This window comes from Schistocerca americana, chromosome 3, assembly GCF_021461395.2.
Source record: "Schistocerca americana isolate TAMUIC-IGC-003095 chromosome 3, iqSchAmer2.1, whole genome shotgun sequence".
NCBI classification, from domain to species: Eukaryota; Metazoa; Arthropoda; class Insecta; order Orthoptera; family Acrididae; genus Schistocerca; species Schistocerca americana.
Genome location: NC_060121.1, coordinates 383,457,304 through 383,475,443, shown reverse-complemented (window position 1 = coordinate 383,475,443; position 18,140 = coordinate 383,457,304). Strand labels below are relative to the sequence as shown.

General features: G+C 42.3%; 1 protein-coding gene across 5 annotated transcripts in view; it reads left to right on the top strand.

The window, feature by feature from the left end:
• The window catches only part of LOC124605663 (DNA repair and recombination protein RAD54B-like), a 336,958-nt gene that overhangs the window by 250,338 nt on the left and 68,480 nt on the right, over positions 1 to 18,140 (top strand). For 4 of the 5 annotated variants that reach the window (XM_047137502.1, XM_047137503.1, XM_047137501.1 and 1 more), the window contains one exon: positions 10,745 to 10,904. In XM_047137502.1, the coding sequence (XP_046993458.1) occupies positions 10,745 to 10,904 (160 nt within the window). The remainder of the gene's footprint in view (positions 1 to 10,744; positions 10,905 to 18,140) is intronic. The other variant, XR_006978669.1, reaches the window with a different exon arrangement.

Sequence of the window (18,140 nt, the reverse complement as noted above, 5' to 3'; positions counted from 1 at the left end):
TCGAGAACAGGAGGGGACCCATGATCAAACCTTGTGGAACACCTAATGTAATTTCACCCCAGTTAGATGAAGTCGCAAACTCCTTTGAATCACTTGAAGCATATAAAGAGACTTTTTGCTTCCTGTTCTGTAGATACGACTTAAACCACTCATATGCTGTTCCATTTGTACCATAGAATTGTAATTTCTCTAACATAATGTCATGGTTCACTTTGGATAAGTCACAGAATGTTCCTACTGGTGACACTTTACTATTTAAAGACTCTATTATGTGGACAGTGAAATTGTATATTGCTGTCTCAGTGGAACAGCATTTCTGAAATCCAAACTGTGATTTACTAAGTATCCCATTACTGTTGAGATGGCTAACCACTCTTGAGTACAGTACTTTCTCAAAGATTTTTGGAGATCTTGTAAGCAAGGATACTGTTTGGTTATTATTGACATCTGTGGTTTCCCCCTTTTTGTAGAGAGGCCTGACAATGGCATATTTTAACCTGTCTGGAAAAATACCCTGAGTCAGTGATGCATTACATATGTGACTCAAAACGTCAGCTGTAATTGCTCCACATTGTTTTAATAACTTGTTAGAGATGTCATCTACTCCAGCAGAACATTTATTTTTCAAAGATTTAATAATTTTCCTTATTTCACAAGAGGTTGTTAGATGAAACTTAATCTGACTAAAATTTTTCAAAACTGACTCTTCCATGTACTGCCTGCCTTTTTCTTTTGAACCATTCTCACCAATTTTTTTCTCCTACACTTAAGAAGTGATTGTTAAATACATTGGCTACTTGTGTACTGTTGGTTAAGATGGTCTCATTCTCCTTAACAGGAATACTACCTACCCCAGTGGTTACTTTTCCTGTCTCCCTTCTAACAACATTCCATATTGATTTGATTTTATTGCTGGAGTTGTTAATTTCTTCTCTAACATACATATTTCTTGATTTCCTTACGACTTTTCTCAGTATGTTACAATAATTTTTATAGTGTAAAACTACTTCTGGATTTTTACTAGTTCTTGCTGTCTCATACAGTTTTCTTTTTCTTTCTGAAGACACTTTAATATCTGTAGTAATCCAAGGTTTCTTTGAAAAGTTTTGGTGTTACATTTAGTAATTTTCTTTGGAAGACATTGTTCAAAAAGGGATATAAATTTATCAAGAAATACGCTACATTTATCATTAGCACTTGGCTCATTATATACATCTTCCCAGTTTACATTTCCTAAACTTTCTCTGAAGTGATCTATAGATACCGGGTTGAGCACCCTCACACTTTTACTTAATGGTTTCTGAAGTGTACACCCTGTTAGGTTTTGTAAGTTAATCAGTTGTGCATCATGGTCAGATAATCCACTTACCACAGGGAAAGCCTGTGTTCGTTCTACATCCTCTTGCTGTACAAATACATTATCTATTAGAGTACTACTGTCCTGAGCTATACGTGTAGGGAAATTGATTACTGATCCTAAGTTATATGTTGTTAACAACACTTCTAGTTCACTATTCCTATCAGAATTGCTTAGAAAGTTAACATTGAAATCACCACAGATTAACAACTTCTTCTTTTTGTCTGATAGACAGCATAGTAGGGAGTCAACCTCTTTTATGAATAGCTCCCAGTCTCCTAATGGGGCCCTGTACACTGTTGCTAATATCAATACTACATTATCTAGCTGAAGTTCACATGCACAAACCTCAAAGTGCTGATCAACACAAAATGATAGCAATGGTAAAAGATGCATTTTGTAAGAAGAGGAGAATTTTATTTAAGATTATGGATAAAGATTTGAGACTTGTTTTGAATGGAGTGTTCTCCTGTATGGTGCTGAAACATGGACACAGAGAAAGGAAAATAGAGCAAGGGTGGAGGGTTTTGAGATGTTGATATAATGGAGGCTGAAAAGAATAAATTGGATGGATGGAGTGAAAAGTGAGGAGGTACTGAGAAGAGTGGGAGAGGAAAGGCATTTCCAGAATGTAATAAAAAGAAGCAAGTGGACGTACATTAAGAAAGAAAGAGGGGCATATGAAAAGAGTCTTAGAGCAGAACGTGGAAGGGAAGAGGAGACAAAGAGGGAAGAGGTTTTAGATCCTGGCTGATGTGATGAATGACAGCACATACAGCAGACATATGATGATGATGTTGATGTTGATGATGATGATGAGGAGGAGGAGAATTAATAGAGTGATTGACCTTGCTTATGTTTATGATTTTGTTCACATCACTTCCTGTGTACTGTCTTGCACACACTTACAACTCTTGCCTATGTTTATGATTTTGTTCAGGTCACTTCTTGTGGACTGTCTTGCACACATTTACAACTCTCACTATGCTCTCAACTTTGCTTCTGGTTAAGCATTCACGTTGTGAACGCCACTGTCATTGACCACAGGAACTGCGTGTTTGTTTCATCAGACTTTGTGTCACTGCCTGTGCGAGTGATCATAAACCGTAGTGTAATTGGAGACACAAAAAAATCTACTAGCCTAGTGGCGTCAGGAGAATACACACCTAGTAGATAGTGTCGGAAGTTCCATGCGGCTTTTCGCGGATGATGCTGTAGTATACAGAGAAGTTGCAGCATTAGAAAATTGTAGCGAAATGCAGGAAGATCTGCAGCGGATAGGCACTTGGTGCAGGGAGTGGCAACTGACCCTTAACATAGACAAATGTAATGTATTGCGAATACATAGAAAGAAGGATCCTTTATTGTATGATTATATGATAGCGGAACAAACACTGGTAGCAGTTACTTCTGTAAAATATCTGGGATTATGCGTGCGGAACGATTTGAAGTGGAATGATCATATAAAATTAATTGTTGGTAAGGCGGGTACCAGGTTGAGATTCATTGGGAGAGTGCTCATAAAATGTAGTCCATCAACAAAGGAGGTGGCTTACAAAACACTCGTTCGACCTATACTTGAGTATTGCTCATCAGTGTGGGATCCGTACCAGATCGGTTAGACGGAGGAGATAGAGAAGATCCAAAGAAGAGCGGCACATTTCGTCACAGGGTTATTTGGTAACTGTGATAGCGTTACGGCGATGTTTAATAAACTCAAGTGGCAGACTCTGCAAGAGAGGCGCTCTGCATCGCGATGTAGCTTGCTCGCCAGGTTTCGAGAGGGTGCGTTTCTGGATGAGGTATCGAATATATTGCTTCCCCCTACTTATACCTCCCGAGGAGATCACGAATGTAAAATTAGAGAGATTAGAGCGCGCACGGAGGCTTTCAGACAGTCGTTCTTCCCGCGAACCATACGCGACTGGAACAGGAAAGAGAGGTAATGACAGTGGCACGTAAAGTGCCCTCCACCACACACCGTTGGGTGGCTTGCGGAGTATAAATGTAGATGTAGATGTAGATATAAAGATATTCAAATTTGCAAGTTTTCGGAACCAGTACATCCTTCTTCTGGCAGAAAGGTTAAAGGGAAGCTTTGCTTCTCATACCATCCAGTAAGTCTCACCTGACTCGGGATTCTGGCTGACTTTTGCGAACTCCCCCATTTCCTGAACCTCATGAGTCCTTTTCCTTCATCCCTCTTCCTTCCCCTTCAACCTGTCTGCCAGCTGAAAGAGTCACTGTCCCCAAAAGCTTGCAGATTTAAATAGCTTTATATTTGTATTCTCCTACTGCTGCCAGGTCAGTAGATTTTTTCAATCCACCCAGTTACATTTTATTTTCTAAAGTTGATTATTTTCATTGATTATAAACTGTGTTGTACCCAAGTAGTAGTAGTACGTAGCTCAGAGAAGCTAGTGTTGGGAGGATGGATCCAAATGATATGAGTTGTGAAGCTGCCATTGAAACTGAACAGGTTCGGCTCAGCACCGTATTGTGCCACTGATTGGTCAGCTCTACCCTTGACCGCAATCAGGTGGTGGCCATGCATTTGGGGAACAGCTGATTGGTAGTCATGCTCACATGAAGTGCTAAGCAGAATATGCAGCAAGCCTGGTATACAATAAGACTAGTTTCAGAGGTGGTCCTGTCTCTGATCGGTAGGATAAACCTATGATAAAACTGTAGCAGGATGCACTGATTGGTCAAATGTTGTACCTGAGCCTTCCACTGAGGCGTGATTTACATAGCAAGTGGTTCCATAGATCCAGCACTGTGGGTCAAGTGGTTGTAATAGATCTTTTAAGGGAAAAGAAAAATTCTATGTGTTGTAAATATACTGAGTAGCTGCAAAGAATTAATTTATGTATGTGTGATAGGCATAAGAGATAATACATCGGATAATTTTTATTTCTAAAACAAAAGACAAAAACTTTCAGTTATTATTCTTTTGTTCTCTCTGTTAGAATTTGGAGAAGAATGGCATAGCATAATCTGTCAGATGCTGTACAATTATTTGGTTGATAAAGTAATTCATCAAAAGTATTGCTGTTTTATTTAAAACAACAGTACACTGAACCTAATTGCTTCTGTCATAATCAATTTGCATTAGTATTTCGCAGCAGTCAGTGCAAAGATAATTTACAAGAGGTAATGGCTGTTGACTAACATTTTATTAGCGGTCTAGTATTATAATGTGTGTCCTTTCAGATCAGCAACCTGTATCTTTTAAATATCGAAGTCTGGAGACCGTTAGTTAGAAAATAACATTTTAATTGTTTTGATTAAGAGAGACATTATTCCTTCAAGGCATTTCAAAAATCACTAAAAAGAATGTCACCATAAAAGTCAAGCAAAGTTAAATTAATATTAGAACTGAAATTCTATTTGAGAGACTGCAACTCAAACCTGTACTATGACTATTTATCTCATTTCATGAATAAGCCAACCTGTGCTTGGTCCAGTTCGCCCTTGGAGGCAACATTGTAGTCAGACTATGAAGTGGTTACATTGTGTGGTACAGTACTCAATAACCACTGTGCATGATACTTTTTCTACCCACAGCTTCCTCACATACTTCACTGTTGTAGCAGCCTGGTCGTTATCGACTCAAATGTTGTAGTGTGCCAAATCCTTTTTCTGGCGACCAATCTGTCCCATTCAAACTCACTCACAAGCTGATATTGTGCCATTTGACGTCAATAATGAATACCGATACTTGTTTTCATGTTGCTGCTTCATTTCATTTCATTTGCTAGCTTTTGTTGATTGTTCTTTGTGGTATACTGATATTCAAGCTGACACAAAAGATGGTGCTAATGGGTCTACATGCATACCATCTATGCACAACATTAATCACAATTTCTGGTGCTTTGTTCTATGTATTCTCTGACTTTGTATTCATTTGGGCGATTCCTTCTGGGAGTTGCTTCCATCACAAACCTTAGTGTATGTGTTTTTAATTTTTTATGTTACACTGTTCTGTGTATGAATATATTTATCATTCTCTTCCTTAAGTCCCACTTTATGCTACTGTTTACCATAGTTTCCACAAACTTACGATTTTTAGTTTTCAAGCTACAATGTTGCATTGCAATACACCTCCATACCTCATGCCTCTCCCGTATTATGCAGGTTTTTCCCCATTTAGACTAAACTGCTTTAGGCTACCTTTGGGCTGGCATTAATTTTGACCTCCATTAACCTCTTTCCCCACTTGTAATTAAACTCATACTTTGCAAGAACTTGTTACAAGTATTAAACTCAATATAAGATTTTTAGTAAGTATGAGATTCCAAAATCAGATATTGGATTCTAGGCATGCCCAGGAGCAGAAACAGACTGGGATAAAAATTTAGTAATGATGAAAGTAGATAATCATATGGAAAAATCATTGTGAAAATAATTGGGTTACTAAAATACTCAGGAATGATGACATATGTTGTAAGTTCACTAAGGATGCAGATACTGCAATAAGGAATATCACAATAGGCAGTCCAGTTGAAGAGGAGTGGACATCTCTAGAAAGGGTCGTTATGGATGTTGGACAGTCAGATGTAGGTACAAGGAAGGTAATCCAGCAGAAATCTTGGTATTACAGAAGAAATACTTCAATTCATTGACAAAAGGAGGTGATATAAATATTTTCAGGGAGGGGCAGGAATACTGCAATATAAATCACTTAGGAATGAAATAAATAGGAAGTGCAGGGCAGCCAAGACCAAATGGCCGCAGGAAAAACCTACATCTACATCTCTACTTTGCAAACCACTGTGAAGTGCATGGCAGAGGATACATCCCATTGTACCAGTTATTAGGTTTTTTCCCTGTTCCATTCATGTATGGAGCATAGGAAGAATGACTGACTGAATGCCTCTGTGTGTGCAGTAATTATTCTTATCTTATCCTCACAATCCCTACTTGAGCAGTATGTAGGGAGTTGTAGTAAATCCCTAGAATCATTATTTAAAGCCTGTTCTTGAAACTTTGTTAAGATTTTCTTGGGATAATTTACATCTATCTTCAAGAGTCTTCCGATTCTGTTCCTTCGGTACTCTTTGACACAGTCCCACAGGTCAAACAAACCTACGACCATTCACACTGACCCAAAGAGAAGAAATTGACAATAAATGATCGTCAGGAGGACTGACTCAGAATATAAAAAAGTCAAAACAACCTTGGGTGAAATTAAAAGCAAAGGTGGTAACATTAAGAATGCAATGGGAATTCCAATGTTAAATGCAGAAAAAACAGTGGATAGGTGGAAAGAGTACATTGAAGGCTTCTATGAGAGGGAGGAATTGTCTGATGATGTGATAGAACAACAATGTGAAGTTGATAAGGAAGACATAGGGGATCCAGTAGTGGAGTCACAATTTAAAAGAGCTCAGGAAGACTTGAGATCACGTAAAGCAGAAGGGACACATAACATTATAATGGAATATCTAAAATCATTGGAGGAAATGGAAACCAAATGGCTATGCAAGGTGGTGTGTAGAATCTATGAGACTGGCAACATACCATCAGACTGTGAAAACAACTGCATTATGAGCTTAACATTTCATGCATCCAAGTTGCTGGCAAGGATAATATACAGATGAATGGAAAAGAACATTGAGTATCTATTAGATAATGATCAGTCTGGCCTTAGGAAAGGTAAAGGCTCCTGAGATACATTTCTGACTTTGCACTTGATAATCGAAACAAGATTGAAGAAAAGTAAAGATGTCTTCTTAGGATTTGTCGCTATAGAAAAAACATTAACAGTGTGAAATGGTGCAAAATGTTTGAAATTCTGAGAAAAATAGGAATAAGCTACAATGAAAGATTGGTTATATACAATATGTACAAGAACCAAGAGAGAACTATAAAGTCAAAAGACCAAGAAATAAGTGCCCGGATTGAAAAAGGTGTAAGACAGGGATACAGCCTTTTTCCCCAACTATTTAATCTAAATGGTGTTACAAAAAGGTACGGCCAAACTCTCAGGAAACATTCCTCACACACAAATAAGGAAAAGATGTTATGTGGACATGTGTCCGGAAACGCTTAATTTCCGTGTTAGAGCTCATTTTAGTTTCGTTAGTATGTACTGTACTTCCTCGATTCACCGCCAGTCGGCCCAATTGAAGGACGGTAATGTTGACTTCGGTGCTTGCGTTGACATGCGACTCATTGCTCTACAGTACTAGCATCAAGCACATCAGTACGTAGCATCAACAGGTTAGTGTTCATCATGAACGTGGTTTTGCAGTCAGTGCAATGTTTACAAATGCGGAGTTGGAAGATGCCCATTTGATGTATGGATTAGCACGGGGCAATAGCAGTGGCGCGGTACGTTTGTGTCGAGACAGATTTCCAGTACGAAGGTGTCCCGACAGGAAGACGTTCGAAGCAATTGATCGGCGTCCTAGGGAGCATGGAACATTTTAGCCTATGACTCGCAACTGGGGAAGACCTAGAACGACGAGGACACCTGCAATGGACGAGGCAATTCTTCATGCAGTTGACGATAACCCTAATGTCAGTGTCAGAGAAGTTGCCGCTGTACTAGGTAATGTTGACCACGTCACTGTATGGAGACTGCTACGGGAGAACCAGTTGTTTCCGTACCATGTACAGTGTGTGCAGGCACTATCAGCAGCTGATTGGCCTCCACGGGTACACTTCTGCGAATGGTTCATCCAACAATGTGTCAATCCTCATTTCAGTGCAAATGTTCTCTTTACGGATGAGGCCTCATTTCAACGTGATCAAGTTGTAAATTTTCACAATCAACATGTGTGGGCTGAAGAGAATCCACACGCAATTGTGCAATCACGTCATCAACACAGATTTTTCTGTGAACGTTTGGGCAGGCATTGTTGGTGATGTCTTGATTGGGCCCCATGTGCTTCCACCTATGCTCAATGGAGCATGTTATCATGATTTCATACGGGATACTCTACCTGTGCTGCTAGAATATGTGCCTTTACAAGTATGACACAACATGTGGTTCATGCACGATGGAGCTCCTGCACATTTCAGTCGAAGTGTTCGTACGCTTCTCAACAACTGATTCGGTGACCGATGGTTTGGTAGAGGTAGACCAATTCCATGGCCTCCACACTCTCCTGACCTCAACCCTCTTGACTTTCATTTATGGGGGCATTTGAAAGCTCTTGTCTACGCAACCCCAGTACCAAATGAAGAGACTCTTCGTGCTCGTATTGTGGACGGCTGGGATACAATATGCCATTCTCCAGGGCTGCATCAGCGCATCAGGGATTCCATGCGATGGAGGGTTGATGCATGTATCCTTGCTAACGGAGGACATTTTGAACATTTCCTGTAACAATGTTTCCATTCCATGATTAATGTGATTTGAAGAGAAGTAATAAAATGAGCTCCAACATGGAAAGTAAGCATTTCTGGACACATGTCCACATAACATATTTTCTTTCTTTGTGTGTGAGGAATGTTTCCTGAAAGTTTGGCCATACCTTTTTGTTGTAACACCCTGTATACAACAAGGAAGCAGTGATGGAAATAAAGAAAGGTTCAAGAGTAGGATTAAAATTCAGGTGAAAGGGTATCAGTGATGACTTGCTGATGACATTTCTACCCTCAATGAAGGTGAAGAAGAATTACGGGATTTGTCAAATGGAATGAACAGTTTAATGGATACGGATGTGGATTGAAAGTAAACCAGAAAAAGACAATGAAGGTAATGAGAAGCAGCAGAAATAATAATAGCTAGAAACTTAACGACAGAATTGGTGGTAACCAATTAGGTGAAGTTAAGGAATTCTGCTAACTTGGAAGCAAATTACCCATCATGGATGAAGCAAGGAGGACATAAAAAGCAAGCTAGTACAGTCAAATAGGTCATTCGTGTCCAATGGAAGTCTCCGGTGTCAAATATAGGTCTTAATTTGAGGAAGAAATTTCTGAGAATGTATGTTAGGAGCACAACATCGTATGATAGTGAATCATGGACAGTGGGAAAACTGAAAGAGATGAGAATCAAGGCATTTGAGGTGTGATGCTACCAAAGGATGTTGAAAATTAGGTGGAGTGATAAGATAATGACTGAGGAGGTTCTCCACAGAATCGGTGAAGAAAGGAATGTGTGGAAAATGCTAATCAGAAGAAGGGGCAGGAGATGGGAGATGTGTTAAGGCATCAGGTATTAATCTCCATGGTCCGAGAGGACTCTGTAGAGGGTAAAAACTGTAGGGTAAGGCAGAAATTGGAATACATCCAACAAATAGTTGGTGACATAGGGGTGCAACTGCTACTCCGAACTGAAGAATGAGGTACAGGATAGGAATTCGTGGTGGGCTACATCAAACTAGTCAGAAGATTAATGATGCAGAGAAAAAGTAGTTTGTTAATTAGTTTCATATTGTATGGATCATTTACACAATAAATCATAATGATGTCAAATAAGACATTTGACATTCCTTGCAAATTAATGTGTAAATATGACTACATGCTGAACATTTCTAGTTGTTTTTTGCTTCTTCTTTTTAGTTACGTGTGCCCATGTGAGTTAGTATTTCCTGCCCAAGACCTTTTACACATTACAATAATAGAAATTCTTCTATAGAACAGGAGTTTTCAAGAGAAACTTTTTCAGTTTGTTTTCAGATTTCACTTTGCTGTCTGTCAGACATTTTATATCTCCGAGTGTGTTATCAACAATTTTAATTGTGGTATTGTGCACTCCTTTTCTGCTTAAGACAACCTTGATATGTAGTAATGAATGTCATTTTCCTTCTGGTATTGTAATTATGTACAATATTGTTCCTTTTGAACTGCAGTCAATCATTTACAACAAAACACACTAGAGAATAAATATTCTGTAAAGCTGAAGTCAGAATGCCCAACTCCTTAAACAGATGTCTTGTTTGCAAGAAGCTGGTGGGTGAGCAGCACGTATTATTTTTGCAGAATATTTTTGAGCAGCATAGAATTTCTTAATGATGAGTTACCAAGAACATTATTTTATTCCATAGGACATAATTGAATGAAAATATGCAAAACTGTCAATGTGAATGTTAAAGAGCTCCAAAATGTGCTTTTTCCAGTTTAAGTATGTTAGCAAGTTATTTAATTTGTATACTATAACATTTTGGTTGTCACCAAAAGGTGGGTACTGCTTTTCAGAAAAAAAGATACTGAGTAAACAAATGTGTCATGTGCTTGTCCATAATTCTGAAAAGCTTTAGGGTAGCCTTCAGTGAGTAATAATAACTTGAGCCACCATAAGTATTATTGTGAATATCTAGCACATATGGATCTTAGCTGATTAGTAAAAAAGTATAGTGTAGAATTTAAGACATAATTCTAAATTTGTTTCCTCCAAATTTTTTTGTTTCTAATAATAATCCCATTCTTTAGTTATCTTCCTTTTAAGTGCTCGTGCTGGTGGAATTGGTCTCAATCTTACGGGCGCATCACGTCTTATTCTCTTCGATTCGGACTGGAATCCAGCCACGGACCTACAGGCAATGTCACGAATTTGGAGAGATGGTCAATCAAAACCTGTGTTTATTTATAGGTGAGTGTGAATTTGTGTGTTCTATTTTACAAGCGCTCTCTCTCTCTCTCTCTCTCTCTCTCTCTCTCTCTCTCTCTCTCTCTCAAACACACACACACACACACACACACACACACACACACAAATTTAGAAAGGTTTGGAAAACCTCAAAAGTTTGATCTGGCTGAAAGACAATAGATGCTTCAAAATGTAAAAAGAAATGGAAAGGTAAAATACGAGTAACTAACTAAATGTCACGGATTGGGAAGACAGCAAAAACAAATGGAACAAGATATAGGGATAGGGACAGTGGCTGAAAAGGCAGCCACAAAGGAATCTTTCATCTGTTGAGAACAACCCCTTCCCCCTTCCCTGGGGGCTCACATCTCTTTTGTGAGTGCATGCCTGACCACCACAGGGCCCCAGCCCTTACAGAACTGCTTCCCTTACCATAGTGCAGGTCTATCTGTCTGTCTAACATTCTTTTTCCCTCTCTATCCGTGCATTGGATGGTGTTGGTGCCGACTGTGCTGGGATATAGTTTGCATTCCGGACACTTGTTTTTTTACTGTCTGGCCTTCTACAGCTTTTCATTATTGATTATATGGTCCCCTTATTGGGTTTGACTTGATACTTCTCTAAATTTTATAGAAGTGCTTATTGTGCAGAGAAGGTCAACCATTGTGGCATATATTCCACATTTGTGCCTTTCTATCTTTGCACCACTCTTTCTTGCTACAGAGTCCAAAACCTAGCATGGTAGCCATTCCATTGTGTGTGTGTGTGTGGGTGGGGGGGGGGGGGGGGGGGGATAGGGGAAGGTCATCAAGTATCTGCACGGTGGTAGCTTCGTGGTGATGCAGGGATTACACTGTTGGTGCATGAGCTGGAAACTCTCCATGCAAGCCAAGGAGTATGCCCATCAAGACTGGGGCATGGGGATTCCAGGCAATGGTTTACTGGCCATGTAACTGTTGCTGTGGCTGGGCGGCACCCGTGGGGTGAGGCCCTGTTTGTAGTAGTTGGTACTAGGGTGGAAGATTTGCACATGAAGCGAATTAGACTTCCTTCTGCCGGTGGCTGTGTGACCACAGCAGTCTCTTCTGAAGCTAAGACCTATTACAATGCAGAGAGGTATGGCCCCAAAATGTACCCTTGCCTGGCTACACCATGGGAGGAACATAGGGTTCAGAGGCAAGGCGAGAAATTCTCCCCCAAATATGAGGTTTGTTCTAGGAAGGACAAGGATTCCTTTTTTGACTACAAAGCCATAGTTCTTCCTTGAACAGGTTTGAGGAAGTGGCAGCAATTTCAAAAACGAAAAGTGGCTCCATTCCACATAAAATGGCCTCCCCCACTCGGTCATGAGTGCTGCTCACCTGAGACAAGTTGGATGATATTCCTGTCACTGTAACCCCCCATAAAAGACTTGAGTACGGTACAAAGTATCATTTTACACTGAAAACTCCTTTTACGGACTGATGACAAGTTGCATGCTAATTTGAGGTGAAGAGGTGTGCGTTTTGTCTGTCTTGTCCAGTGGGGACCAAAAGACTTTATACTCAAGCCCTCTTCTTGGCCTTTGAAGGTGATTTGTTGTCTGAAGGTCATGGTGATGATGAATCGCTGTGGTGTCAAACCTTATTTTCCTCCTCCCATGTGGTGCTAAGATGAAAGCAATTTGGACACGTTTTCACGTTGCAATGTCAGCTCAGTCTCTAGGGATTGTGGCCATCGGTTGCACAAGAATGCTCCTTGTGGCCCTTGTTCCATTTGTGCCAATTGTGGCGAGGCCACTCCCTCTGTATATCAGAAAATCCAGGAATACAAGACCCTTGATCATCTCACATATGAACAGGCATATCCTACGCATATGATAATGACATATGCTACTGCTACAATGATGTCTACTTTAGTGACTATACCATCACCGTCTGTGTCGTGTAGTTCTCAGGGCCAGCCGACTGTACCCAATCCCCTGGTGGTTGAGGGTCCTCCTCCTACCTTTTCTCACACTTCCCCTTTGGGAGCGTTGACTCCCTATGCTCCTGGGACATCAGTCCCCAACCCCAGCCGGAGAACAACACGCCATCCAGCACCCCTGATGAGAAAGGCTTCCCTTGGAATGCTTCCTTCACAAGACTCTACTAACCTGCAACTGGATGCCAGCTGGTGGCTGAAGAAGCCACTTGTTCCAGGTCATAGGACTTTACATTCCTCCTCTGTTACAAAAGCATAAATCGTCTAAGTACAAGAAGTAGTTTTCCAAAAAGAGGTAGATTCTGACGGTCCTGATAACTGCAAGACCCCGCATGTTGCACCTCTGTATCTGAGGCAGCATTACTGTTGGCTCTTATGGTCCCATGGTCCCAGACCCCCCCCCCCCCCTCCCCCTTGCGTCCAGGTACCCTGATTCTGAACAAATGTGTATTGATGGTGGTGCCAGCAAGTGGCACTGAGATATGACTTGCCTCCTTGGTCCCTTCATGGGCCTACGGGATACTAATAGTGCGAGCCCTGATGAAACTGTAGCACTTTTTTCTGCCACTTGTCCGAACTATGGAACCTTTTTTTTTTTTCCCCGCCTGCCCGGTTTCTTTGCATTACCCTCCTGGAAACCTGTTTCCAAGCAGTGTGGACCTCTTCCCTCAAAGGCTATTGGGGCTATTTTAAGAATCGAACTGACTATGAAAGAGCATTGGGGGGAGTTTGTGCATACATTCCGAAGCCTGTCTGCAGGAAACACCTTTCACTCAACACACCTTTGGAGACTGTGACTGTTCATGTGAAGACATCTCGGGGAATTCACCATCTGTAATATGTATATATCCTTCCCGACAGTGAAGAGTCCCATAACGTATTGTCTTCAGTGTTTTCTCAATTCCACCCACCCTTCCTCATATTGGATTATTTCAATGGCTGCAACCCTTTATGGGGTGGAACTATGACCAGTGGCCATGGTAAAGCTGTCAGAAACTTTCTTGCAGAGGTCGATCTTTGCTTCTTAAATACTGGTGTTCCTGGACACTTCATTGTGGTGTATGGGTCTTTTCCAGCCATTGACCTTTCTGTTTGCAGCCCAAGTCTTTTCCCTTCCATCCTTTGGAGAGTACATAATAATCTGTGGAACAGTGATCATTTTCCTATCGTTTTGTCCCTCCATCAGTGTTTCTTGCCTGGTTGTCCACACAGATGGGCTCTCTCCAAAGCTGACTGGGATACTTTCACCACTGCCACTACCCTTCACACCCTGCCATGTGGAAGTATCAATGCAGTTGTCCAAAGCACAACAACAGCCATTCTATCGGCAGCAGACTCAGTGACCCCCTCTTTCTTGGGAGCCCCCCTCCTGTCAGAGGACAGGACTCTCGTAATTGCTGTGGCCGTAAGAGATCCCAGGTAGGCCGTCCAGCACCATAAGTGACATCCGTCAATGGTGCAACTTATTGCCTTTAAACAGCTCCGTGCCCAGGTCCACCACATAATAAAATGACAGAAAAGAGTCTACTTGGAGTCATACTTTGCTCCCATTGAACCATGTACCCCTCGTTCTTAGGATTGGGCGAAGACACCAATACCAGGCTCAAGCCTTTGCATCTGAGAATTATCAGCCTGCATTCTGTGTCCTCTAACAGTGGATAGAGCAACTTTCTTTACAATTTTAATGTGTAACAGTCTTTTCTTTGTGCCTTTTTGCAACTCAGTGGGTCATCTTTACATTGACCTGCAATCTGTCTTTTTCCTCATATTGTTCAACACCTTCCCTCTCCCTCGTTGTGTGCCATCCTCTGCCAATGTACCTACTCGTCCTTTCCCCTTCCCTGCTCCTATCCTATTCTACTTGTCTCCTTTTCCACTCCCCATTATTCCCGTACACCCTAACTCCCATCACTACACCTGGCAGTCTCTATTCTCTGCAGGTCCCGTCCATTAGCATTCTTCTCTCCCTCCCCTGTACTCTGCTATCCATCCCCCTTTCCTGCCCCACTCCAGATTGCTATTCACATAATCTGCATTTGGGTCAGAGCTGCTGGTGGTAGTGGTGATGTGCATATGAGGCGTGCTTGCTTGTGTGAATGTGTGTGTGTGTGTGTGTGTGTGTGTGTGTGTGTGTGTGTTTTCTTTGCTGAAGAAGGCTTTGGCCAAAAGCTATAATGTGTAACAATGTTTTTGTCTTGTCTGTCTGCAACTCAGTTGGTCATCTTTGTGGTGAGTAGCAGCCTACCCTTTTCCTAATATTGTTGACATTCTTGTACCATTTACTACATCTCACCTGAAACCTCATAATGCTGCATTCAGTGAGTTGGAATTCCTCAGTGCCATAGCGCTTTGCTCTGACACGGTTTCAGGGCCAGACTGCATCCACAGCCAAATGCTCAAACCCTTGTCAGTGGATTGCCAACATGACATCTTTGCTATTTTTATCCATATCCGGAGTTGGGGTGAATTTCCATCTCAGCGAGGAAGTTCTATTGCTGACAATATGGGCTGTGTGGAATCTGCTATGCAGTCAGCTTTTGTCTGGCATCAGCATCTTATCACTGTCATCTTTGAGTTACATAGGGTTTGTGACACCACATGGAGTCACCACATCGTCGCTACCCTCCATGAGAGGAGTCTCTGGAGCAAACTCCCGATTTTGCTCTCAAACTTCTCGTCTCATCATACTTTATGGGTTCAAATTGATGCTTCCCACAGTACTCCATACATACAAGAGAATGGGGTTGCACAGGGCTCTGTATTGAATGTGCCCCTTTCTCTAGTGGCTATCAATTGCCCAGCTGCAGCTGTGGGATCTACAGTGTAACCCTCCTTGTATACTGACAACTTTTGCGTATATGTTTGCTCCTCAGCTATGGGTACTGCTGAATGCTGACTGCTGAGTGCCATATGAAAGATGCAGTCACGAGCTCTCACAGGTGGCTTCTGGTTTTCCACTGCCAAGACATGTTACACACTTCTATTACTGTCAGACTGTCCATCCACAACCAGAACTCTACTTTGAGGATCAAATGCTCAATTGATGGAGTCTTATCCTTTTTTGGAATTGGTCTTCCATGCCCAGTTGATCTGGCTTTCCCCTCTTTGCCAACTTAAGAAAACATTAATACTCTTCGCTGCCTCAGTGACACTAGTTGAGGTACAGACCGCTCTTCACTTTTCCTGCTCTACAAAGCTCTTGTCCTGTCACATCCTGATTATGGGAACCTGATATATGGCTCACCATCACCTTCAGCATTGTGGGTGATTGACCCAATACTCAATTGTGGGGTCCGACTTGTAACTGGTCCTTTTGGACTAGCCCTGTGAACAGCATATTCGCAGAGGCTGGTGTCCCTCCTCTACAGATCAAGCACCAACAACTGTTGCTCAAGTATGCAATATACATTTGTTGTTCCACTGAGCATCTGAACTACCATGTCCTTCGGTAGGGAAATCTGCCTCCCACAACTGAGTCTCTGCTCTGAGCTCTTTCTTTCTCCACTGTCGCCTTCTGTCAGGTAGACATTTTCTGCGCCCCCATGACGTACCCTGTCCTCAGATCTGCCTTGACCTTTCCTTATGACCAAAAGACTCAAAGACTATGGTTTTTCACCACCTGTTCCTTAGATGTCCTTGACGCTTTTCCAGGCTCAGATGTGGTATACACTGATGGCTCTATGGTCAGGGTTGACCCGGTTTTGTCTAAACATGTCTGAGATGCAGTGGACTAAGCTCCCTGCTGAATGGATGCAGTGTATTCACTGCACAATTGGTGGCCATTGCTTGAGCCCTTAGCCACATTTGTTGTTTCACTGGTGTGTCAAGCTTAATCGGCAGTAACTTCTTGAGAAGTCTTCTGGCTGTTGACCATTTCTACCCTTGACAACGACTGGTTGTGACTAATCAGGATCTCCTGTATGACCTCCACTACCCTGGATGGTCGGTTGTCTTTGCTGGCCAAATTGGCTGCCAGGAGGCCAACTATGGAGATGGGGGCACCGGAACAAGACTTTTGGTGTACTCAGTGCTGAAAATTGTTGACTTGGAATGTGATGTGGATTGGTGTGCCTTGGTTTCTCCGAATAAACTGCAAACCGTAAAGGAGACCACAGCCATGTGGCAGTCTTCCCTTTACGCTTCTCGCAGGGAATCTGTCGGCTTCACTTTGGCTGCACTTGGTTGACACATGGTCACACCCTCCGATGTGAGGATCCACCCCACTGTTGGCATGGTACCTGTCTCATGGTGGCCCACACCTTACTGAACTGCTCAAAATTGGCCGCCTTACAGTGAAACCTTAAACTTGCAGACACGCTACCTCTGGTTCTAGTGGATGATGCCAAAGTGGTTGATTTGGCTTTTTATGTTTTATATGTGAAAGTGGTTTTTACTCTTCTCTGTGACATAGGGCACATTAGCCTCATCAGCCAGTTGAGGGATTGGAGGGGTGTCACATCACCTGCTCCAGCCCAAGAGGCACATGGTTCCTCTTGTTCGGTGGTCCAACCTGGGTCCTGCCCTTCCCACCTTTTTAATTCCTTGTATTCTTTTACATTTGTCATTAGTTTACACTCAAGGTCATTGCTCTCTTGTCTGAGCTTTTACCTTGTAGTTAGTTTGTTGTGGCACAGTTGAGTGTGGAAGCACCAATCATATGCAAAGAGTGTGTCACTGTACAGTGGCTGCTCGTGAGTATACATTGGGTGTTGACAAATTTATTGCTTCAGATGCATGTGAGAGTATGAAATTAGTAGCATCTGCTGTATAACAGTTATGCTTATCAACATACACTCCTGGAAATGGAAAAAAGAACACATTGACACCGGTGTGTCAGACCCACCATACTTGCTCCGGACACTGCGAGAGGGCTGTACAAGCAATGATCACACGCACGGCACAGCGGACACACCAGGAACCGCGGTTTTGGCCGTCGAATGGCGCTAGCTGCGCAGCATTTGTGCACCGCCGCCGTCAGTGTCAGCCAGTTTGCCGTGGCATACGGAGCTCCATCGCAGTCTTTAACACTGGTAGCATGCCGCGACAGCGTGCACGTGAACCATATGTGCAGTTGACGGACTTTGAGCGAGGTCGTATAGTGGGCATGCGGGAGGCCGGGTGGACGTACCGCCGAATTGCTCAACACGTGGGGCGTGAGGTCTCCACAGTACATCGATGTTGTCGCCAGTGGTCGGTGGAAGGTGCACGTGCCCGTCGACCTGGGACCGGACTGCAGCGACGCACGTATGCACGCCAAGACCGTCGGATCCTACGCAG